The sequence below is a fragment of the Sesamum indicum genome, linkage group LG10, assembly GCF_000512975.1.
Source record: "Sesamum indicum cultivar Zhongzhi No. 13 linkage group LG10, S_indicum_v1.0, whole genome shotgun sequence".
NCBI lineage: Eukaryota > Viridiplantae > Streptophyta > Magnoliopsida > Lamiales > Pedaliaceae > Sesamum > Sesamum indicum.
In genome coordinates this window covers 16295219-16321304 of record NC_026154.1, presented here as the reverse complement: position 1 = coordinate 16321304, position 26086 = coordinate 16295219, and the positions used below count along the sequence as shown (strand labels likewise).

General features: G+C 29.6%; 3 protein-coding genes across 5 annotated transcripts; all 3 read right to left on the bottom strand.

Annotated features, from left to right (window-relative positions):
- LOC105172893 (transcription factor RADIALIS-like) lies at nt 6717-8102 on the bottom strand. Of its 2 annotated transcripts, none has more exons than XM_020697464.1 (2): nt 7694-8102; nt 6717-7046 (listed from the first exon to the last, which is right to left on the bottom strand). In XM_020697464.1, the coding sequence occupies exons 1-2, from the start codon at nt 7972-7974 to the stop codon at nt 7031-7033; spliced, it is 297 nt and encodes a 98-aa protein (XP_020553123.1). In that variant the 5' UTR covers nt 7975-8102; the 3' UTR covers nt 6717-7030. The 2 variants fall into 2 exon arrangements, with proteins under 2 accessions (XP_020553123.1, XP_011092800.1); XM_011094498.2 differs by having other exon boundaries at nt 6717-7035; nt 7694-8091.
- LOC105172891 (glycine-rich RNA-binding protein 2-like) lies at nt 14261-17968 on the bottom strand. 2 transcript variants are annotated; one of them, XM_020697217.1, is made up of 2 exons: nt 17945-17968; nt 14261-14832 (listed from the first exon to the last, which is right to left on the bottom strand). In XM_020697217.1, the coding sequence occupies exon 2, from the start codon at nt 14761-14763 to the stop codon at nt 14461-14463; it is 303 nt and encodes a 100-aa protein (XP_020552876.1). In that variant the 5' UTR covers nt 14764-14832; nt 17945-17968; the 3' UTR covers nt 14261-14460. The 2 variants fall into 2 exon arrangements, with proteins under 2 accessions (XP_020552876.1, XP_011092798.1); XM_011094496.2 differs by lacking the exon at nt 17945-17968 and adding an exon at nt 15090-15293.
- LOC105172892 (glycine-rich RNA-binding protein 2-like) lies at nt 17222-18289 on the bottom strand. Its single transcript, XM_011094497.2, has 2 exons — nt 18075-18289; nt 17222-17797 (listed from the first exon to the last, which is right to left on the bottom strand). The coding sequence occupies exons 1-2, from the start codon at nt 18186-18188 to the stop codon at nt 17423-17425; spliced, it is 489 nt and encodes a 162-aa protein (XP_011092799.1). The 5' UTR covers nt 18189-18289; the 3' UTR covers nt 17222-17422.

Sequence of the window (26086 nt, the reverse complement as noted above, 5' to 3'; positions counted from 1 at the left end):
ATATACATATTTGATTATTTTACATGCGATATTAAATGTACCACAAAATTAAAATAAGATATTCGACTAATTAGGAAGATTCAACAAATATTGATCCAACTTTTTCTTGTTCTATATATACAAAGGTGTACTTTAATTTGTCCAAATAAAAATAGAAACTCAAAATACTTTTTTGTGGAACGGAAGTATTTATACGGAGTATTATTCGAGCCTGCCTAATCAGTTGAATGAAGTAGTCAGATTGTATCTTCTATTCCAAATCCAACGTATTATCTAATTTTTATTTTAATTAATATATACGTGTAATGTGTATAAAAGTTATATCATTTATTTAAGGATATATTATATTTCGTCACTTGAATTATGTTAATTTTCACGCCTTGTCATCTAAATTTATTTTTTGTGTCAACTTGCAATCTCAAGTTACTATATATGACTGTTTTTCGATCAAATTTTCTTTCAAAAAAGTATCACATATGGTATTGAAGCGCAATGCGATCTTTAGATCAGATGTAATGTACTGCGCGCATGTGATGTTCTTCTGAAAGAAAATTAGATGGAAAAACGATCATATCTAGTAACTTGATACAAAAAAAATTTAAATGACAAAGTATAAAAACGAGTATATTTTCGGTGACAAAATATAACGTACTGCTTATTTTATTTAAAAGAAATTGTATACATGATGTGTATATATATACCATTGCAATTACCTAATTTATATACCAGAATGTATTATTATTATTATTGCTTGTCTTTACTAATTAATTTTATAGATTCCTTTTTTATATTTTTTCTTTTTCTTGACAATGCCCAAGTACTTATTCACTCTAATGTTTAACATATACTATATATATACCTTTTTCTTCCCAAAAAAAAAAAAATGTGTGATATGCTGATTGATTAGCACAGGGATTGATTTATATATATATATACGAAATCCACCAAATAATCTAATTCAAATTACATTCCATCAACTTTTTCTTCAAAATTGTAGCTGTTAATATTTAATAACATTGTTAAGATTTAATTTTATTAGATATATCTTTAACTCCTAAGCTTAAAATACCGACTTAAATTTTTTTTAATTATATTTTTAGATTAGATAAGTTTCATAAATTTTATTTATAATTTTGATTCTTTTGTCACTTTTGAAAATAATAAAAAAAAATATTTTTATTTTAAGTTAAGTAATATGTTAATATTATATTTGCAAGAGTTCAAAATTTGTTATTTCCATACAAGATAATTACACCATATTCACCATATAAAAATGTTAAAGAAATGGTTTTCCTTTCATAAAAAGAACTAAGTTGATAATTTTGTAAACTTAAGGGACTAAGTGATAAAATCAAATTTAAATTGATCATTTTACCCAAAAATGGTTAGAAGGAAAAAATTGAGACATAAATTAAAGTTTAGGGATGCTAAAGCCAAAAAATGAACTTGAAGGACTAAAGTGATTTAAACAAAAACTTAAGGGACTAAATATAGTATTTACCCAATATATTTTTAATGGATTTATTTACTTCAGCCTCCCTCAAATTTTTTGATTTTTTTATTAAAAAATAAAAATAAGGGTAAACTGGTAATTTTTACCCACGATTTAAAAATTACATAATTATTGTTCATTTGATGGGTACTTATAGTTTTAAAATAACTAGAAGTATTTGTAATTATACCAAATTTTAGGGAATGTAGCTGTAATATATATATATATATATATATTTCAATTTGATTTTTTATTGTTATACCAAATTTTAGGGAATGTAGCTGTAATATATATATATATATATATATATATATTTCAATTTGATTTTTTATTGCATGTTGATTTCTATGTCTTATTTAATTGAATACATACCCCATAAATGTATAAAAGTTTTGTTATTTATATATTTTAATAAAATATTCACTATATCTATATATTAAGTAAAATATAAAAATATTATACGTTTATTTTATAGGATAAATTATAATGGAGTTCTTTAAAATTTGTTATAATTATAAATACCACTTTGTTATTTGAAAAATTACAAACATTATTTTAATTTAATATTCATTTAACAAATACCTTCTCGTGACAATCCACTATAAAGAGATATTTGTTAGATGATTATTAATTTAAAAAATATTTATAATTTTTTAAATAATAAAAAATATATTTATAATTACAATAAATTTGAGCCCAGTTGCTTGCTGTGTGGAGTCTGTGGACACCTTCATGCGATTACAACTCCGCCCAACCCCAGGCCTGAGGGTAGACCCACGTGTTTCACCGCCCACCGGGAAAGTTATGACTGTGCTCGGCCCAACCCTTGCGGTTATTTTGTTTTAAAATTTCGATATTCCGTTGGATTCCCCAAGGGGTACAAAAAATAAAATAGAACCGATGACCAAAATTCAAAAATAAATAAATAAATAAATAATCGAATTTTCAGTTTGGTATTCGACAAAAATCAAATTTTTCATTTTGTAGATTTTTGATCAGTTATCGAAAATTGTACGCTCCTATATTTAACACCAAGAGATGAAAGCAACTTAATAAGATTGTCAACAGTTCACTCTAAAAAATACCGATAATTATTTTTAGTTTAATTGTTACGTTGAATGGTGGTGTGCGATGTGATCAGCATCCCAATTTGCAAGATATTATCTGTTTTGACTTTATAAATCCAGAAAAATAATTCTTTGAGGAGATGATGATGCCTTAGAACTTATAAGCCGCGTGCTCAAGTTCCTTCTCTTCAATTAATATGAAGTGTTTGCCTACATCACTTTCATAGATGTTTGATGGGACTAAATACTAGTTATTGACTACAATTGATCAATTATAAAGATCGTAAAACACGATCACAATTTTTTCTGGTATGAATATGTAGCGCTTGCATAGTACGTTACTCACTCTATGAACAAAGAGATCACCGCAACAATGATGAGATAGTTGTAGTTCTATGTGTGTGGGTGTGGGGGGGGGGGGGGGTTTTAGAAATTTGAGACATTGGAGACCAATTTTAATTAGTAATGTCTTTGATATGTCAAATTTATTAACCAATTTGATCTTTAATTTGTTATCAATGGTTGAATCAAGCTAAGTATAAGTGTGTAATTTACATTTTTATTATATTTATTTTATTAAATCAAGAAAGGTAAGATAAAATAAAGGGATAATTACATTTACATCCTTCCATTTATTGTCTTTCTATACAAATCACTTCTATCTTTTTAAAAATTACAGAAACCACCCATGATAGCCTTTAAAACCCCAAAATACCCCTATTGACTCGGTTAAACTTTAATCTAGTTTTTCAATGTCAAAAATACCCTCAGAGAAGTTAGAGGGGATGCCAAAGTAATGTTTATATGGATGAATAATATGAGCCTGTTTTTTAATATTTATACTAATTTTTAATTTAAATTATATTATTTTATTTACTTTTTTCTATTGAATATGTATATAAATTTACACCTCTTTAATGATTGAAATATTAAATTACTTAATTAATATACTCATAAAAATTAGTTACTAGCTTATAAATTCAAATTTAAAAATTGTCAAACTTGTTTAAATCATTTTAAATTCTCAAAATTAAAAAAAAAATTATTTTATTTATAACTAAATTTTATAAAAATTAATAAATTATACACATATATATGTTTATACAATATAAATATGTATATAATTGAACATATTTTTATATATATTTTTATACATTTATACATATATATTTTGATGGCCAACGATGATAGAGGCGGGTGGGGTGAAAGGCGCAAGTGGGGCGAGGCATAGGCAACATTGGGGCTGTGTGAACGAGGGTACATGCAGGAGTTGAAGGTGGGCACAACGATAGGATTAGGAAGAAGGAATAGTTTTTTTAAAAAATTAATTTAATAATCTAAAATATAAATAAAAATAGAATATAAATATTTTTGAATTTTAATAATTTAAAAAATTTAGAAAAGCGTGATAACTTTTTAATTTAAACTTATAATCTAGTAATTAATTTTATTAATATATTAATTAAATAATTAAATATTTAATTATTAAAAGGTGTAATTTTACATAGAGATTCAATTAAAAAAAGTTATAAAATAGTTTAAATTTAAATTAAAAATTAGTATAAATATACGGGCTCATATTGTTCATCCCCATAAATATTAGTTTGACTCCCTCTAACTTTTGGTAATTACAAAACACCCCTGAGGACATTTCTATTATTGAAAAATAAAATTAAAGTTGTAAACAAGGGCATTTTGAGATTTTAAAGGCTATCAGGGGTGGTTTCTGTAATTTTTAAAAATGCAAAGGTAGTATGTATAAAAAAGCAATAAGTGAGAGTGTAAATATAATTGTTCCTAATAAAAAATATACATGACATGTTATTCATTTCCATAAACATTATTTTGACACCCCTATACCTTTTAGTAATTACAAGGCACCTTTGAGGGCATTTCTGTTATTGAAAAATTAAATTAAATTTTGACCAGGTCAACAAGGGCATTTTTGGACTTAATGGCTATTAGGGGTGATTTCTGTAACTTTTAAAAAGACATGGGTGATTTGTGTAAAAAGATAATAAATGAGGGGTGTAATTATAATTATCCCTAAAATAAACAATTTATCACCAATGATAAGTCGAGTTGATTTGAAATATGTAGGAAATAATCTGTTTAAATGATAAAGTTCTTTTTACTTATAACAATATCCCCATAAAAATATAAATATACTGTGGGAAATACGAAAAGTTCATCTATGTTAATAATTTATTTTTGTACTATATTCTTTTAATTAATTAACAAGGATGAAAATAAAATAAACAGCACGCTACAATTGATAAAATAAATTAATTTAAATATATATATGAAATTGAAAGATTATTGATATAGTTAATTAATTAAAGAGATATTTATATACAGAAGAAATAAGTAAAATTTAAGATATTTTAATAAATATATTTTGTCAATCAAAATTAATTATTATAAAGTATTTAAGCTTTAATAAATAGCATGAATAATAATTAAACAAATAATTACAATTATATATATGTGCTTCAAAAATCCAAAATTAGTGGCCCTAATGCTGAGAATATCTGGCGTACGATAATGTTCTACAAGCCAATGTGAATCTCTTGGGCTGGAAATTGGGAATTGGGAATTGGGAATTGGGAATAGGGATTGGTTGGTGAACAAACACTACCTAATAACAGCTCGCACTGCTTCATCCCACATACCCTTACACCCTTTCCTCCAATCATTTTCATGTCCGCCCAGCTTTCTTGGCTTAAATCACTGAACTATTCATTAATAATCCAGATTTTTTAAGATAATCCTTATTTATAATTCATTTAATTTGATCATACCATATAAATCATATGGCAAATGTTCCTGTAATTACTAAATTATTAGTTATTTCCCCCCCTCTTAAAATCGCATATCAATCACATAAAAAGTATGACACATTCGCTATATGATCAGTTTCAATCTAGTATACTTGAACTCGAACTATAAGCTGTTAATCTTCGTGATTTTCTGAATTTATATGTCACACTAGAATAAATTTAACATTTAACCATGGCTAATTGTCATGGTTAAAAATAAATACCCATAGTAAATAATCATTATAACCACCGTCATGTGATTGTCGTTGGCCGTGAATTTCACAAGTGAGCGAAAATAAACCATGGCATAAATAATTTTCATGATGGATAATTTAAATTTTTACATTGATTTTTATTTAACAATAGTTAATAATAATTATTTACCATAATTTTAATTTATAGCCGTTAATAGTAAAATTTCTTCTAGTGAGTCATGCATGTTGCATCTTCTATTTCAATTAACAAACATGCACTATGTGTATAAATTTTTTTATAAATATAATAAGTGATACCATCTTTATACAGGTACGTTTTGCGATATATATCAAGATTTGAAATAAAAAATTCAATCCATTAATTATGGATTACGCTCATGGATTAGTAACTAAATAATATCCCCTAATTAAAATATATCTCTCAATATAAGTCAATAAACTTTGGGGGGTACAATTATTGATGTTCTCCAAATAGGAGCCTAAATTTGTATATTTTTATATACATGTGGATGGATAATTAGACTCTCCGCTCAAGGAAAAAGAATTAAGGAGTCTTTAGTTATTTTTCTATTTAAAAGTTGCGTTGTGAATTTAAAACCTTTTTTGTTGAAAATGACGCATAATTAATTAATAAATGAAAAAGTAAAATAAAAATTTGATTATAATTAATTAATATTTATCACGTCTTTAACTATAATGAACTATTTGTCATAATTTTTAATTAGAATTAAAATATAATGAACTAATATTTTGGCCTGCCTACTCAAACAATACATTGGCTAATACTTGTTGCATAATCGTGGCTAACGAGCATTTATCATAATTTTTTACTTTCGACTGTGGTATTCATGACAAAAAAAATGGTATTTCTTGTCGTGATTGTCTGCCAATAAAGGTTCACTCGAATAATAATTAATATTAAGGCATTAAAATTCTGGAACTAGGTATTACGTACGATTGAGCCTCACCAAATACGTGCATTTGTTTGATACGATCGATTATATTATAAAATTAAAAAATAATTTAGCTCAAATGACTTGATATATTAGGTAATTCATTTCATTATTTATAATTCACTAGTTAATTAATTATTAAGGCCAAATCTTGGTATAAAAATTGGCTGGCGAGGAACACTATCTTCATTCATACTAAACGTAGTCGTGATCAATACATAGATCTCAAACAACTTGGATATAAATATACAACTTGCCAATACGATCGACCAAGAACCACTCTGTGTGTGTGTGTGATTCTGGTCATCATAAGCTACTGCATGCTAGCTGCATATTCTTATATATATATATATAATGTGTATAGATATATAGATAGACATATCCCCGCGTACGTACGTAGATCTCGACGTATATATATAGATGGACGGTGCTTCCTTTATTATTTCATGTATCCGACGGCTGGCTCACTGCAGCTTCAGGTTTTTCATCCTGCATGGCAACTATACTGTTCAATATCAAGGTGCAATAATGTAATGGGAATATATATATATATAACTGATTTTGATTTTTAAGGATATTATACAAAAAATTTACATAAGATTCACGTTGCTAATTTAAACAATGTGTATTAAATAAAGTTTTTTTTTAATAACAGTCATGCACCTAATACGGGTGCATATACCTTAATTTCAAACACGAGATCTCTCATAAAGAAGTTTGGTCCCAAAACCATTGAATTGTCCCCTTAAGGACATGTGTCAAATAAAGTATTATATCAACATTTATCTGTACATGGTACGTAGTGTACCCGCTCTTATGCCCACGAGCACATACATGCAACCAACGGACATTAGTCTTTGTTACATCATTTTTCATCAGTTGCCTAAATTTAGTATAATCCAAAGATTTAGTTCTTACATCCAATGATAATCAATTTTTATGCATGTTTAATCGTCCTTTAACAGGACAACTAGCTAGTATATATATAATAGACACGTTATTTCAGAAAGTAACCAATCACATGATAAATATAATACATTTATTATATGATTTGATTGGTTACGATCTAACCAAATTCAAGCAAGAAATATTTGTTAGTCTAATAACAATGCAGCAAAAGTGTGTACTTTATATTAGTTATTACTACCTTTGCTCCTCATTGTTTCTCATGTAACCACCTCCGGAGGAGGAGGTGGTACGGTAGTTGGGGAAGGGCACTCTGCCGCTCTCGATACAGTTGATGTCCTCAACGAGGATGTCGTAATGCCTTCGGACCTCTTCCTCGGTGCGTCCTCCGACAGCCCTGGCAACATTGGCCCAACGGTCGGGGGTGTCCTTGTCGTAGACTGCTAGTGCCTTCTCAAAGTCTTTGTTTTCCTTGGCAGTCCAGGCGCTGCCGGAGCCACGGGTCATGGAGCTCGACGCCATTGTTGTCGACCGGAAAACTTGAACAGAACAGTATAGGAAGTTAAGGAAAAAGATGGAGGAAATGTTGTATATGGAGAAGAGAGAGTTGGGAGTGTGAGAGAGATGGTGGAGAAGAGTGCCGAAAACAGAGCTGTTTTATAAGCTCCAGGGGTGGGGGTGGGGATGGGATAATGCCAGTTGGCTTGTAAAGTTGCAAAAATCTGAAGAATTTTTTTATGTGATTTGTCAGCTTAAGAACCACAAGATGAAGCTGCAGGACAAACGAAGCTAACAACGTTGAAGAATCTCAACCCCCCAATAAAAACTCTTGTCCCTCTCGAGACACACACTTGTAATTTACTCACTACTACAATTCTCTGTCACTGTTTTTTCTTTCTTCTTTTTTTTTTTTTTAAAAAGACAATTTGTCTTTAATTATTTGAATTTCTTTAACATCGACTTTCATATGATCCCGGTTAGAGATCAAGTTTGCTCCATACCAGTTTGGTGTTTTAGAACCTGATTTGAGTTCACTCCAAGTATCATGAGCAAGATGATTTAACGATCCTCATTTTGGATTTTTGGGTCAGGACAGACCAGTCTCAATCCAACCTGAATATGAGTGCGCGAATTCTTAACCTATTAACGTATTTTGTCCATGTGGGGGATATTTTCATCCTTTTACTTTATCTCTAATATATCCCCATCACCATCATAATTTCGCAAGTACGTGTATATATATATATATATATCTTGTGTTTTAATACAATATATATCATCATTTTTATGCGTATAATATTATAATTTTTTTTAATAATTAAAGGCATAAGAAAAGGACCAATCATATAATTGATTCATATTTGGATAAATTTGATTGGAGTTAGAATTTTTAATTGGGGTGTATTAAAAGGAAGAAAGTCATGTGTAGAAAGCATGGAATCTAGGAATAGAATCCTCCCTTTCTGGGTAATTAGTGTTGGATTTCCTAGTTTAGTATATATTATTAACTCGTATCCAAACAGCAAGGGGTTTTCACATGGGTTGGTTTATTGGGATTGCCTATTTCCTCTTTCACTCCCATTCTTCCTTCAAATTCAAGCATGCATCCCACTTGACAAAAGATCTACCCACCTACATAATCAACAACCTATAATTGCATTTTTTGCCCCCTTTAATTCTACCCAAATTATATGTCCCTCCACCCTATAATTATTTGAATAATAACAAAAATATCAAACTTCTAGTGTGGTATACAGGGTAAATTACAGTCATCTCCTCTGAGTTTGATTTAATTATAAATATTTTTTCGTTTTTTTGAAAAATCACAAATATCCCTTAAATTTAATGTTCGTTTAACAATAAGTCCATTGGTTAGCCTTCTTCTAAGTTTTCATCGATTTGTATAGTAAACTGATCAAAATGTAATGTCCTAAGTAAACTGACCAAAATGTCCTTTTATATTATGAATAATAATTTTATATATTGTTTAGATTTTTTTAAAATATTTTTACGGACTAATATGCCTTATAGGTTATTAACTTTACCCATCCTCAATTTTCTATATTTTTTAAATATATTTTTTATTTTAAAAAATGTAAGAGTAAAGTATTTCTACCTCACCGTTTAGATGCTACATTATTATGTTCCATTTTAAAGGAATATTTTCATAATTATGTCAAATTTAAAAAAAATAGCTATGATTTTACCCGTATATATATATATATATCTTTATAGATCTTCATGTCCCAACAATTCAAGTGTATTTCATATTTATTATTATTTTTTAAAAAAAATAGTGATTTTGCCAAAATTTAATGAGGGGTAAAAACAAAAATAGGTCGTACAAGAGAAAATTTTGGAGGGTCCCACAATCCCATGGACACTTGTGTGAAAGATTTTGTGATGGGTGCACCAAAAAAGTTAAGGTGATAAATGATTAAGTACGTAGTTTGCATGAGGTTTTGGGGGGACTCTGATTTTCAGTGGATTTCTTGTCTTTGTGTCTTTGTACTTTGATGAAATAACAACATTCCAACAAACTTATAGCTGTCCACCTGAAACCTCCGTACAATGATTGTGTTAGTTTTGTAGCCCAGAAAAGCTCAACATTTGCAGCTCACTATGCACCCTCACCTCACCCCTTTCCCTCCTATTCACACTTGCACAAATACCTACTCTTCATCTCATCACTTCCCATCTTTGATTTAGTCCTTTGGCCCTAATCACTCTTGGATTTTCGATGTTCAAATTAGCAATGTTAGTGTAGTTCTGATTGTATGATTGTCCTGAGTCCGTACGCGAGTTTGAACTGGATAGTACATGTGAATTATTAAGACATAAGAACTATAACTTAGAGCATTTTAGTTATTTTACAATACGTACTTAACTGTAGTCCCCACATCATCTCTCGTCTTGCAAGAAAAGATTGATTCACTGGTGATTTTTACTATTAAAAAATCTTCTAAGGATTTTGTTCCGAATGCTTCGAGAAATGAAACTCTTAGTGAGAAAAAAGTAGAAAGCAGATGTTCGCCTTCTACTGGATAATACTCTTTTTTATGCTCTTATTTTTTTTTTCAAATTGAGTCGTTTAAAATTCTTTATTTTTATAAAACGGGTTGGAGTGCACTCGGACCTGTCTCACCAACTCCAGCCTGAACCGCCCTGCCTCCTACAATTTTTCCATCCTATTGTGCTCCGCTATAAAATTCATGGCTCTGGATCTGACCCGATTTTTTCTTTTAATTGAAAGAAAATGTAGAAAATTTAACAAATCATATTATTCCACAAATAAATTAGCAAAAAATAATATATTAATTACAAATAAGATTGTTCCATCGTCCACCTCACAAATATTTAATTTTTTTCCTCGAATCACTAGACTAAATTACGATTAACCAAAATAATCCAAATAAATCCCATTTCAATTGTTCATTAATAAATCACACATCAATAACAACTTCTATATCACATATTAAAAATAATTTATTATATATTCATTTATCTATAAGTAAAATATAATCGAGCGAGTTGGAATAGACCCAACACCCCTGTCCTAGTTATTAGGATTCGTAATCATATTTTGGAGCCAGAAAATCTGTACCCATTGCCACCCGGAAGCATGGTAATGGTCTAATGTCGAAAAAGTACCATGATATATATATATATATATATATATATATTGTGGGTGACATAAGCAGCATATCGTGTAAAAATCATGGACAAATGAAAATCGAGGCAGAATCTTCTCTTATCTGTGGCATGGAATGGGAATCCTGGATAAAGCAAAGATTAGATGATGGAAGATAAGGGGGGGTTTCTGGACCGGAGGAGCTGCTTCTTTCTTCTTCTGTGGACCGGTAGCCACCCTGATAGCAAGAATCATCCCCACCCCCGATAAAGCAAAATTTGAAAATCTCTTCTTTCAGCTTCAGGTCATTAGTTTTCTTGGAACATACCAAGATATTTGTCCTAACCATGTTTGCAATAACTTTTATTTGTGTGGTCAGAATAAAATGTAAGAATAAGTTTTCAGCTTAACTGTAATGAAATGAAAATCATTGAAACATTAGGTTTGGAGGAAAAGCTTATCAACGAGTTGCAAAAGTTGATGAAGAGAAGCTTATAGCTTTTGATTTAAATTATTGAATAATCTCTATCAACCAACCAGCCCAATTATAGAATTAAATCCACAAAGTAAACGCTCTACTCTATAATTAACTTTGAGTTTTTTTTTTTTCATACATTTAAAGGTTAAATTATATTCAGACCCTTTTGAAAATGTGAAATTAAACTTTCTCTTAGAAAAATGCTAATGCTAAAAAAAAAATATTACATAAATTTTTTATTTTGCCTATAATTTAATATTTTTATATTTATAACGGGATAAATCTAATATATATCTGTGGACTAAGGTTAACGTCATTATAATTTTCTCCTTTACATATAAAATTATTACATGAGAATATTAAATAATGGGTTAAATTAAAATTTTATATTGTTTTTTTGCTAATGTCAGTATATTTCATCTAAGCCCCTAACGAAAGGAGGTCAAGTGAAAATAGTAAATTTTTGAAAGGGGTAAAAGTGTAATTTTGAAATTTTGCATTTTTAGAGAAATCTAACTATAATATACCCTATATTAATTAAATGTGTAATATCATTCATTTAATCGAGTACTCGAAATAAACGGGATCTAAATATATATATAGAAGTAGAGTTAAAGAAGGTTGATTAGGGTGAACATAAATATGTGGTGATAAAAGAAGGTTTTGGAGGGAGAGGAATATGAGATGTATATTCTGAGTGTGTGTGAAATGAAATCGTATTGATTCTAAGGGCAGTCGAATATAAATGGTCCTATTGTGGGCTGTTAGGTCTTCCATTTCAAGACCAGCTCTCTCTCATCACTTTTATGGGCAATTCTATGCTGTCTTTTTTACTTAAATGTATTTTGAATTTCAAAAATTTGGAGTTTGTGTTTGAATGGACGTAGGGGGAATGGGAGGGTAATGGAGGGGGAAGCTCCAACCGTAAGCTAATCCCACTCCTCCAATCATTAGGTGAAAGTTACCTCTACCAAAGAATCAAAGCTCCCTATTACTAGACTGGTCCTTGTCTAAGTTGAGGGGCCGAAATTTCGATACCCGGAAGCATTAACTTGTGGGACGTGGAAAATGAAGACTAGTCCCGTGAAAAAGCACAAGAATTGGAATCATTACAGCTCAAACAGCGTTGAACTAATAATACTTTAATTAATTTTATTATACTTATCATGTGATTTATGTATAATTTGATCGGACGACAAAGCATTCAAGATTTTTTGTAGCAAAAGAGGAGAGAAAATGAAGTGGAATAGAAATGTTCCTACAAGGCAATCTCAAGTTATATTCGGAGAGGCCCACTTAAAAGAAGTTGGAGCCTAGACCCAATTCAGAAAAGCAGCACAAAACTATCTTTGATTACTGCTCAATCATTTGTATTGGGCCACAGTCCAAAAGTAATTATTTAAGGCATTGTCTATATTGCAAGGATACAAATACGATACAATAGGGTTATGTGATATGATTATTTTTTTAAATTTAATATATGATATGCTTATGATACAACTACACAGTACTTATGACACTAAGGCTTTCATATTTTATTTTTTAGTTTAATTAATTAGAGTAAAAAAAATTAGTTTTTATTATACTCGATGATTAAAATAGTATATAAAATGTTCATAATTTATAAACATAAACAATTTTATCTTCAATAAATTAGCGGCAATTATCCAAACCAAAAAAAAAAATCCAAGAAACGGCAACATTTTTCCTGACGTCACAACGCGCAAAATATACCATAAAATCACATTTGTTGGCTAACAATTTTATTTTTATTTTTTTATTTTCAGTTTTTCAAACAGTAAGACCATATTTACTAATAAATTAATTGGGATAGTATTGAATTATATAATTCATGATTATTATATTGAAATGTGACTAAAATACAACTTATTTACTAGCAGAAGATTTCTTTGAGAAATTGTTGATGATTGTCATGTTGATATTTGCTAGCTAAAGCATCGTCAGTTATTTTATTAATTAAAGTATCGTGATGTCTATAACAACTCTTTTCATTATAATAGTTGTTTATTTGGGACTCTACTTGGGGAAGATGCAGCAGAATAGCAACCCTTATCGCCAGCGTTAGGCTTTGAAAAATGACAGGGTACCATCTTTGACTCCAACTCATGGGATATCACTTACATTTGTATTCTTCCCGATTTAAATGTTTGCTGTGCATTCTGTATTCTGAATATTTGCTTTACCATGACTTTTTTTTACTTGAGGTTTGGGGCTAAATCACAAAAATTGAAACGGACAACACCATTACCATACCCTATACTCAGAATATTATCCCTAAAACGTAAGTCGGTAAATTGGCACAGGAAAGGGCTAAAAGAAACATTTGGAGGGGCGCTCTTGACGACAAAATTGAAAAGATGAAAAAAAGCCCAATTTTTTCGTAGGTTCCGTTGTATTGTAATTAGATCTCGAATGAGGTGATTACAAGAATCCCAAATTTAAATATCATACCGAGCCAGCTCGCATAGTCAATAATTGGTCCAAAACTAGTAAACAAGCCCACATATTCAGGATTGGTCCAAAACTAGTAAACGGTGTCCCTCTGTTCAGATGGTATGTATTAATGCATCTCAAACCAGGTGATTTTCCCATCCGCAAATTGATTTTATTTTTGTTTAACGTTAGGTTTGTTTATACGAATCCCGAATTAATTGAATTAATAAGAAATAAGTCAAGAATTGTAACAACCTCAATTTACTTCATTCCACGGAACTCTGTAAACATAGATTCATAGACGGACTTACGAACACAAAGCAACTCCTCCAACACGAGGTCAAAAATACAGTAACCAACTAACCCAGAGCATGAATAAACCACAAGACTTCAATACGGAATTAGTAAATCAACCCAAGGTGAGAACTGGAGATCACTAAAACTCTTAATCCCTCCAGTTTCCCTCAGAGGCACCACCACCTCTGGAATAACCACGGTCACCACCGTAGCCGCCACCGCGGCCGCCTCCATAACCACCCTCACGGCGTCCATAGCCACCGCCGCCACCTCCATAACCACCCTCACGGCGTCCATAGCCACCGCCACCTCCTCCATAACCACCTTCACGGCGAGGCCCACGGAATCCCCCACCGCCTCCGCCACCGCTTCCGCGGGACTGAGCCTCGTTGACCGTGATATTACGGCCGTCGAGTTCCTGTCCGTTCATCCCCTCGATTGCGTCCCTCATCGCCTGCTCATCCTTAAAAGTAACGAATCCGAAGCCCCTAGATCTTCCGGTCTCGCGATCGTTAATAATCTGCAACAGAGAAGAAACAAAACAAAAACAAACATCAGATCCAACCAAATCTCAACCGGATCTCAACTGAAAAAGCGATTTATCTGATCTTCGACCCTCTGGTGAAAAAGAGGAAGACAGAACGTACCTTTTCAGGGGTAAAATAGTAACAGAAACAGTAACAGTAGTAACTCAGAGTAACAGTAGTAACAGTAACAGTAGTAACGTTAACAGATCAGAGAGAATCAAGTCGGATCCGATCTCTGCGACCAACCGACCTTCGATTCGATGACTTCGCCGAATTGGGAGAAGGCCTGCTCGAGTGACTGATCGGTGGTGGCCCAAGCCAAACCACCGACGAAACATCTAAATTCAACATCAGCGGCCGCCATTGATCTTAACTAAGAGTTTACCTAAGGAGAAGAAATGAGAGGAAAGAGGGGGAAACTACTGAACCCGCCTCAAGGGAAGACGGAGGTAAGAATAAGGCGATATTTATAGGCGGAGTTGGCTAGGTTTTGGGGAAATCGCTAGGTTTTGGGGAGGGTTGGGAAGCAGACATTGAATGCATAGAGACTATATTTGATTAGATATGCTTATGTGTATTTTAATAAATAATGTTTTACATTTTAATTCAAAATTATATATAAATTAATATATTATATCTTAGAAAAAAAAAGGAACATACTAGAGAGAAAATTAATTAAAATTATTATTAGTATAATAATAAAATTAATGATGCAATGACATATAAAAATATTTTTTCTTTATATATAATATGAATACACGCAACTTGCCGAATACACTAACTTGGGTTAAGATTACACTAACTCCGGTTAAAATTAGGGTTTCGGAGATATTTTGCGTGGGGGGACCCATCCTCACGTGATATACTGGTGGAGAAGAGGGAGATATTTATATCCTTGATGAGTAGTTGGTGGGACATTTACTTGCATTTATCTTTGCAGTTGGTTACATATGACGTGTTTGTATACTTCTATTTTACGTATAATTACACTTCTATAACAATGAGGTTTGGTTAATTATATATAAATTTTTTGTAATTAGAAAAATTATATATAATATTCTTGAGCTTTTTTTTTATCTAAAAAAAAAAGTTTTTTTGTTAGTCAAAATCTATTGAATTTGTTGATATTAATAGAAAAACTGAATGAAAAATTATATTTACTCTTAATTGACTTATTACATTATTATTATAGGTCAAATAATTTTTTTCGAGCTAAACTATTCTTATAACAATGAAGATATACCTCATCACATACATTAACCCGTAAAGATGTATGATGATAATTTGATCATAAAAAAAATTATTTGACCTGCAAGAAGTCAATAATGAGTCGATCGGAGTAAATATAATTTTTTTATTTTTTTATTAATATCAGCAAATTTAGTAAATTTAACTAACAAAGAGACTAATTTGTTAAATCAAAACAAGCATCAGTAGTGCTACATATAATTTTTCCAAACCACGAAAGATTTACGTGTAATTACACCAAATCTCATGAAAGTGGAGTATAATTATCTCTTTATTTTAAGCATTCATCACCTATTTTTAAAAATAATCTTTTAAAAAAATGTATTTTTATTTTACATTTTTTGTTTTTAAGTTGTTTAAACAAGTTGATCTAATCTAGAATAAATTTAAGTTTTGATATAATTATAAATACACATCATTGTTTGAAAATTTACAATATTCATTTGATTTTAACAGTCGTCTAACAATGAGCACAATTCATTAATTTTCATTAGATTTTCATTCATTTTTTATTATAAGTTGATCGAAATGTTCTTATGAACTAAAAATTATAATATTACTTATTTTTTTAAAAAAAAATTATGGAGAAGGTGGGTTTTTTTTTACAATTCTTTTTCACAATTTTTCATTCACCTTCTTCAATTTTTATATATTTCTAAAAGATAATTTAAGGATAAATTACATAAAAATCTCATGTTTTAAAATTTAGCTAACTACTTTCATAAGTTAAAAAAATAAACAAAAAAATTCCTATATTTTTCAAAATATTATATACTTATCCTCTTCATTAAGATAAGCCCTGACGGCATTAATTTTTCGTTGAATTGTCCATTATATCTATTTTATATCAATCATTGATTTTTAATTGTAAAAAATAAACTATATATATCTTAAATAATTTAAATATATTTTTTTATTTTTATATATATATTTATATTTGTACTATACATATACTATATATATAGTATGTATCTTCGGCCCGCACCTGAGCCTAGAGTGTTCTGGTCGCTGATCGGGGGGGGGGGGGGGGAGTCAACAGTGGTCACCCAGAGAAGAAGGGGCGACGAAGCGCCGGATTGGCCTTTAGTTCGCAAAAATAAATCCAACGAATTAAAAATACAAACAAGAAAGAAGTCCAGAAATGTAAAAACCTCAATTTACTCATTCAACGGAACAATGTAAACTTTGATTTATACAAGAAAAGGCAGTAACAACTCCAACACCAGGTCAAAAATACAGTAACCACGTAACGTAACCAGAGCATCAATAAGCTACGACACTTCAAGACTGAATTACTTAAACAACCCATGATAGCAACTCAAAATCAATAAAATCCTAATTCCTCCAGTTTCCTTCAGAAGCGGCACCACCTCTGGAGTAACCACGATCACCACCGTAGCCGCCCCCACCGCGACCACCTCCGTAACCACCTTCACGACGGCCATATCCACCACCGCCCCCACCTCCATAACCACCCTCCCGGCGTCCATAGCCACCGCCGCCACCCCCTCCATAACCACCTTCACGGCGAGGGCCACGGAATCCCCCTCCACCACCGCTTCCACGGGACTGAGCCTCGTTGACCGTGATATTACGGCCGTCAAGCTCCTGTCCGTTCATCCCCTCGATTGCGTCCCTCATTGACTGCTCATCCTTAAAAGTAACGAATCCGAAGCCCCTGGATCTTCCAGTCTCGCGATCGTTGATAATCTGCAATGACAGACCAGAAATAAAATAAAAATACATCAGATCCAATCAAATATCCAATAGATCTCAACTCTTTTTTTTTTCACAGAAACTGAAAAGCGATTATCTGATCTTCAACCCTCTGGTGAAAAAGAGGAAGACAGAACGTACCTTTTCAGGGGTAAAATAGCAACAGAAACAGTAACAGTAGTAACTCAGAGTAACAGTAGTAACAGTAGTAACAGTAACGTTAACAGATTAGAGCGAATCGAGTCGGATCCGATCTCTGCGACAAACGGACCTTCGATTCGATGACTTCGCCGAATTGGGAGAAGGCCTGCTCGAGTGACTGATCGGAGGTGGCCCAAGCCAAACCACCGACAAAACATCTAAATTCAACATCAGCGGCCGCCATTAATTTTTACTGAGTATTTCTAAAGAGAATAAATGAGAGAAAGAGGGGGTATAATACGAAACCCTCCTTAAAGATAGAGAACTGACGAAGACGGAAGAATGAAAATGTGATATTTATAGGTGGAGATGGATAGGTTTTGGGGTGGGCAGAAGCTAGGGTAAACCGCGTGCGCAATGCGCACTGGGGCTTGTTGGCATTAGTTACGGAACCATGGTTATCGGGGAAGCCGATTCCTTGGCTTCCAGTCTACGATAGTACCTGCTTTAATATATTTGCCACAAAAACCTAATTTATAAAAAAATATATTTATTTATTTAAAATTATATAAATTAATAAAATTATAGTGGCTAGAAATAGCAATTGTCTGGTTCTAACCTCGACCCGCCCATTGAAGCGGGATTGTAAATATTTTTATACATGTAAACATGTGTAAATTTTATTTATATTTAAATATAATATGTAATCTTAATATTTTATAAATTAATAATCTAAATAATTTGTAAAAATTCTAATATATATGCAGAAGTAACATATTTTAAAAAGAATTAATATTTTAACATCTAAAACATACACATATAAATTTATAAAAAGAATTAATTTGTAACAATAATATTATTTTATATTCATAAAATTAATGACATTATAATTTTTGTAAGATATTAAAAAGATTTAATTGGGTACAAACAAATGGGTATTTTATCCAAAAATGTTTTTGATACACATATAGTCGTAGGTGAAAGTAAATGAGAACGAATATTTTAGTGAATATAGGGGCAATAGGATTAAGAAGGACCCATCCCCACGTGGTGGAGATGAGTAGGTAGGTTGGGATATTTATTAGTATTTATCTTTTACAGTTAGGATTGAGAATAGTTCCATGACCAAACGCGTTTTTTGCCAAGCAAATAGCCCTGAAGAATAGCTTGTTTCGTTTTGTGTTTTCGTATTTCTCGAGACAAGATAAAATATACTTAATATTTATTTTTGTATTTTTATATTTTATTTGTGTATTTTTTATTTTTTTATTTTTTATATATAATATATATATACATAATATAAAACAGAAATGATTTGACAATAAACAGTAATTTTTTGTCTCCCAAAAGTACAACACTAAACATAAAATATTTATATATAGACATATTTATATATAAAAATATATGATTTGACAATGAACAGTAATTTTTGTCTCCCAACATCAAACCTACATCATTTATTTTAAAATATTTTAAATTTTTCCAAAACACAAATCCAAACATATCATCTATTTTCAACACACACTCACTTATCTCTATTTTTCTTTCTCTATTTCCAAAACACAAAACAAAACAACTAAAACACAAATCTAAACATAATGGAGGTGTCTTTCGTGTAGTAGGGTATCCCTCTTCTACTGAAGCCCAATCAAATAGAGCACCCAAACTGTGGTCTACAGTAAGGTCCTATAAATTAATAAATTTTATAAAATAATAAAATCTTTTGGTCCTGACTTGGGCTTTTGTAAAAATCATCAAATTCGATAATAGAATAAGATAATAATTTTTCGAAAAACTCACTTATAAATATTAGGTCCCATTAAAACTCTAAATTAATAATTCATGAATATTACAATTATAAATATTATGGTAATTTGCTAAAATATAAGCTTGTAATGCTTTACGCATTTGATCATTCATGAATGATTTTGCGATGTCTTTTAGATGAGAAGACATAGCTGAGTGTCCATGAATCATTTTATTTTCATATTGAGATTTATATAGTATATGTTTCATTCATCATGCATGAATATATTTAAATTGACTATAATAGTTATTTGAGTGCAGCGAATTAATATAAACATGTATATTTAAGTAATTTCAATGAATTGGACATTCGTCTATGAATATAATAGTTAATTGTATACAATGAATTGATATTATACATGAATATATTTAATTAGTTACAAAGAATTGATTGATGCATGAATATAATCAATGAAACATATATGAATTCATTTATTTTCAATACATATGTACTAAATTTGCTGAACTTAAAAAGTCTCTCTTTTAATTAATAAAATATTAATTTATCGATAAATTAATATCTCTCTAAATTAATAAAATTTCATGGTCCCAAGATTATTAATTTATAGAGATTTTATTTTACTTATAAATACCAAATCCCATCCGCCCAAACTCACAATCTATCTATGTTTTTGTTCTATTTTCTTATTTTTTCAATTTGGTTCGTCTACTAACTTGAGTGTCGAAATACTAATTTATTTTACATACTATGATACCAAAGAATTTATGCTCACATCATATTTAATTAAATAAAAATTTAATTAATCAAAATAAATTAAAGGGTAAAAAATTACACTTTCCCCCTTGAACTATTTTTGATGTAATATTTACTTCCTCGAATTAACAAATGTAACACATACCCCCTTAGTTGGTCAAAAATACCCCTCATGCCTTGACAGTTATATTATTTTTAATATATTTTAGTATTTTGCATATTAAATTATTATGAAATTATAGTCTAGTTAAATTTTTTAATAAAGAAAGCATTTAAATTAAAAGTGGAATATAAATTAATATATATAGTCGATACACAATAAATATAATAAAACCAACAACTCATATATACTTTTTTAAAAAAATTAAAAATATATATACGTATGCTTAATCAAAAGTTGAATATGTTCAAAATAAAATTTATCATATGTTTTAAAGAAAATATATTCAAAAAAATGATATATAATTACTTATTTGTATCTAAAAGAATAAATAGATAATAATTTAATTCTATAACTAAATTAATACAAACTTTTTATGAATTTTTTTGTGTAGTTATTGAAAGCAGATGTGAAGCATATAAAGGGGTTAGGGCCGATGGCCTCATGGCCCATTAGAAAAGACTAACCTCAATCTTTATTAGGGATACGACTATCCTCATCTAATTCCAATTTTCAAGGGATTATGGGCTTATCCCTCCACTAGTTCATTCATTTTAAATCCCATCTCTTATGTCATTATCATAACTACATTTGTTCAAAATACTATAAAATTAAGGGATAATTATACTTTTCTCTGATGAATTTTGATATAATTACACGTAAATTATTTATGATTTGGGAAATTATGTTTATCATATTCTAAGATTGCTTCTGTCTACCAAATAAGTTCTCTTGTTAGATTCACTAAATTTATTCATATAAATAAAAAATAAAAAAAATATATATATTTATCCTCGATTGACTTATTACTGATTTATAACTGATAAATAAAATTTTTTATGATCAAATTATCCTCGTATATCTTCACGTATTAATGCATATGATGATGTATACATTCACGTTCATAACTACAATTTAGTCCAAAAAAAATATATGACCTACAATAAGTCAGTAATAAGTTAATCAAGAGTAAATATCAATTTTCATTAATTTTTTTATTAATATCAACAAATTCAGTAAATTCTGACTAATTATGGAACTTATTTGTTTAGATGGAACCAAACTTCAGAAGTACTATTGATGTAATTTTTTACATTATAGAGATATTATTTGTAATTACACAAATTTTCAGCAGTAGGGACTATAATTATCCCTAAAATTAAAATTGCATCATTTTATCAAAATTTCTATATTTTTCACATTTTCTATGCCAAATTGCTAACCAAGTTTGGTATAGGCCGACGTCACCTGGGGGAAAAATCAATGGTTGGCCCTCACATTTTTTATGGTAGATCTTGTGTTTGAATCTGAGTATGGTCTGCTTGCTTGGTGCATTGATAGAAATTGGACACGTCCACGTAAAAACAACAAAGAAATACAGGGCCCAAACGCCACCGTTTGAGCCTCTTAATGCACAAGGAGAAGCCCATCATCTTCGGCTCCATAGGTCCATTGTTGTTTTCTACTCAATCCAATTCAAGTCTATGTAACAATTTCATCCTCTCTTCCACATGAAATATTATTAATTTTTTCCATTTTCAATTATTTTGTATTTTCATTTTTATCTGCCATTTTAAATAACACCCCATTTTATAATATCATATATTCTGCCAATTACTAAATTTATATTATTAATTTATTATATATATGTATTGCAAAAAAATTTAAATAAATAATTCATAAATACATGACCAGATTTTTGTTTTAGTGGGCCGGACCTCTAGGCCCAATATAAGAAAAAATAATTAATTTTTTTAAATATCTATAAATGTGAAATAATATCATGAGGTGTACATGTAATTACTTCTAATAAATAAGTTAAAAATTTATCATTTTTTAAACATTTAAGAATATAATTGTTTAATAACAATAAGATTTATTTATTTATTTTTATAAATTAGTGTTTGAATATATTTCATCGATTATAAAGTTATTGTCTAATGATTACATGAGGATTCCTCACTTTACAAGTATGAAATTATGAGTTCTAATCTCACTATAATTAGAGCATTTGGCTCGGTTTACGTTAATTTGTAATAATGTACTGTTGTGTTGTTATTTGCAGTTTAATAATTCTTGAATAATATATTATATAAGGATAAATTACATTAACATCCTTACAGTTATACCTAATAACACAAAAATCTGTTAAACTTTTTAAAAATTGCATGTACGTTTCTACGAGGGTGTTAGTGTAATGTACACTTGACATTTGTAAAATTACAAGTTCATCCATTACAAGGGTGTTAGTGTAATGCATATCAAGAATGTATTTGTGTAAAATTACAAGTACATCCTTTGAGAAAAAATGTTAGTGTAATATTTGTGACAACTCATTGTACGGTGTATTTGCTAGACGACCGTTAATCTTATGAATTATTTTTAATTTTTTAAATAATAATAAGATATTTATAATTTTTCAAAATAGTATATTATAAATTTTCCTTAAAACAAAGAATATTGTGTTCCTTTTTGAAGGATAAATGAAAAAGATGAAGATGTGAGTGAAAAGAAGAGAGAATGTAGAGGGCGTAAGCAATCACGTGTGCTTACTCACCTTTACATTATCCTTCTAAAATGATTAAATAATTATTATTCAAAAAGGATATACTAATGACATGGGATCAGCCTTAATTAACTACTTTAATTAATTATGAGCTGCAAATGAGAGGGTAATCATGGACCTGACTTAGTGGGGTTCATGATCCCAGATTCATTATTCATCTCATCCTCTTCTTTTTGCCCTTTTCCAACCCCCCCCCCCACCCCACAAATTTAATTAGAATAATTATATGTTAGACAGCATATTCTTAGCATTGAGTTAGCTAGTTCGATTAGTACATATGCATTATACTGATTGTGACGTATCTCCTGGCCTGCTGAGGATACCGCCTGAAAATGAATATTATTGTACTATACCTTTTTACTTATTAATGAAACTTACATTTACCCAAAATTATATGTACATTAGTGAATTATAGTTATTTATATAAATTATTACTGTTTTTAAAAAAATTATATATTCATCCGCAAAAAATATTAACATCATACAAAGCACTACCGATTCATGAAAAATTATATAAACACCTTAAAAAAGTCAATATTATTATACAAACTATCTCTATTTTTTAGCTGTTAGGGGTAATTTTTGTAATTGCACAAAAGACATGAGTGATTTATTTAAATAGACTATAAATTAGAAGTGTAAATGTAATTTTTCGAAATTTATTTGCAACATCATGAGCTATGAGTTTGATTCCCTTTGCTAATATAAATATTGCGTTTGTGGGAAATTGGTAAATACATAGATAAGGAACTCATAGTTATTGAGACTTGAATCATATTGATGGGAGTCGAAGCCACTCAAAAAAAAAAAAAAAAAAAAAAAAAAAAAAGAGCTAATCGAGGGTGTTCTGGTAATTTCACATGAAGCTTTTTCAATCTGTCCCTTTTGTTTTTTACCTTCAATTTGTCCTCCTAAGATCTCAGAAGTCGGTTTCTAAAGGGTGGACATAGTCTTAGACATCAAGAAAGGTTAAAATTAAATTAAATTAAAAAATAAAAATATTAAACATCTCAATTTGTATAAAAGTTTTGTTCGGTTTATTATTTTTCTCTCTCAATTAGTATACAATTTCGGGACAAACCCTTTCTTTAAACCAATTTTTATCATTGTATCATGTCTTATTTTATGGCTGACACTAAATTCCATGAATACATTGGAGATTATGAGTTTAAATTGTACTATACGTGTGGGTATTTATTTCATTTAATATCAGTAATTTATTGTAATGTGAGTTTAATGAGTTTATTGTAGTGTGAACTTATTAATCAAATTGATGCATTTATCAACTTACTGATAATAATGTAAACGACATAATCACAATTTCAAAATAAAAATAAAATAAAAAAGAAAAATATAAGAAAATAAACCTTTGTCGTATTGTTTATAACCAATATTTGGGTTAATTCAAGGTTTTGAAATTATAAACAAAGGCCCCTGAGTTCTCTTATTAATTGCAAAACATACCAAAATCCATCTCTTTTTTATTTGGATCGTAGCGACCTGACCCAGCCTGAATTGGATCAATGTGTGTATGGACTTTCGATGACATCTTGATTATCTCTGAGTCAATAGTTCACGACTGCATGTTAAATCGTATAACTCGAGACATCTATAAATACCAGTTATTTCATGCTAAGACAAAACTTTTGTCACATTAAATTCTCTTACAACCTTATTTATTCTCCTACAACTTTATGACTAAAGCACCGAAGAACTATAATCGGGCAGTTCTAGTATGGTTTTTATGATTTTCTTACCTTGTATGGTACATTACCAGATGATCAACTTATCTAAACATATTCGAACATTTCCGCATTCAAATTAGATTCTAGGTAACTCTCTAAATTTAGACACACATCAAATACGGACGATCAGAAGTTCATTAAAAAATTAATAAATTTATTAATTATTCCAGGAGCAAAAATGCCTAAAATTATGAGTCGAAGTATCATATATTATGACGAACTCCAAGAAAAAATAAATAAAGGTAATATTATTTACCAAAGAAATAAATAAATCCATTTTCATAAAAATAATATTTATTGGGAGGCATATTATCAGAACATGCACTGTACACTACTGTAAGAGAAAGAAGAATCTCTGAACTTGATGGGGTTTTTTAATAACTTCAATTTAAATACACGCATGCTACGTTGCAAAACCGATCTGCATATATAATAGTACATGACAACTCTGCATCTAAATTTTATAATTAATTATATTTATATATAGATTTATTTATTTTTCATCTATAATTTTGAATGCAGGAAGCAGTAAGTGGTACAACTAAGCCACGAGGAGTATTATTTTTGCGCTATGGTAGAGCGATACAGTGCATTAAAGGGACAGCTGAGAATTTTAAATAATTGTAATTCAATTAATTATTATCTTAGACTAAAAATATATATTAGTATTTAACGGATTTCGTAATATTTCACGAAATATAAATCGAGTTAAAATTCGGCAGAAATAAAAAGAAAAAACAATTGAAATAAAATAAGTTTTGCCCACTTGAACTATTTATCATGTAACATTTTTACTTTCCTAAACTAATAAATGTAACACTTATTCCCTTTGTTGGACAAAAATGCCCCTCATGCCTGAACGATTATACTATTTTTAATATATTTTAGTATTTTGCACGTTAAATCATCATCAAATTATTTTTTAATAAGTGATGAATTTAAATTAGAAGTGGAGTATAAATTAATATATATAGTAAATACATAATAAATATAATATAACCAACAACTCATATATGCTTCTTAAAAGAAATTGACAAATATATATATGCTTAACCAAAATTTAAACATTTTTAGAAAAAAATGAATAAATATATTTTATCATAATTTTTAAAGAAAAATATATTAAAAAACCAATATGTAATTATTTATA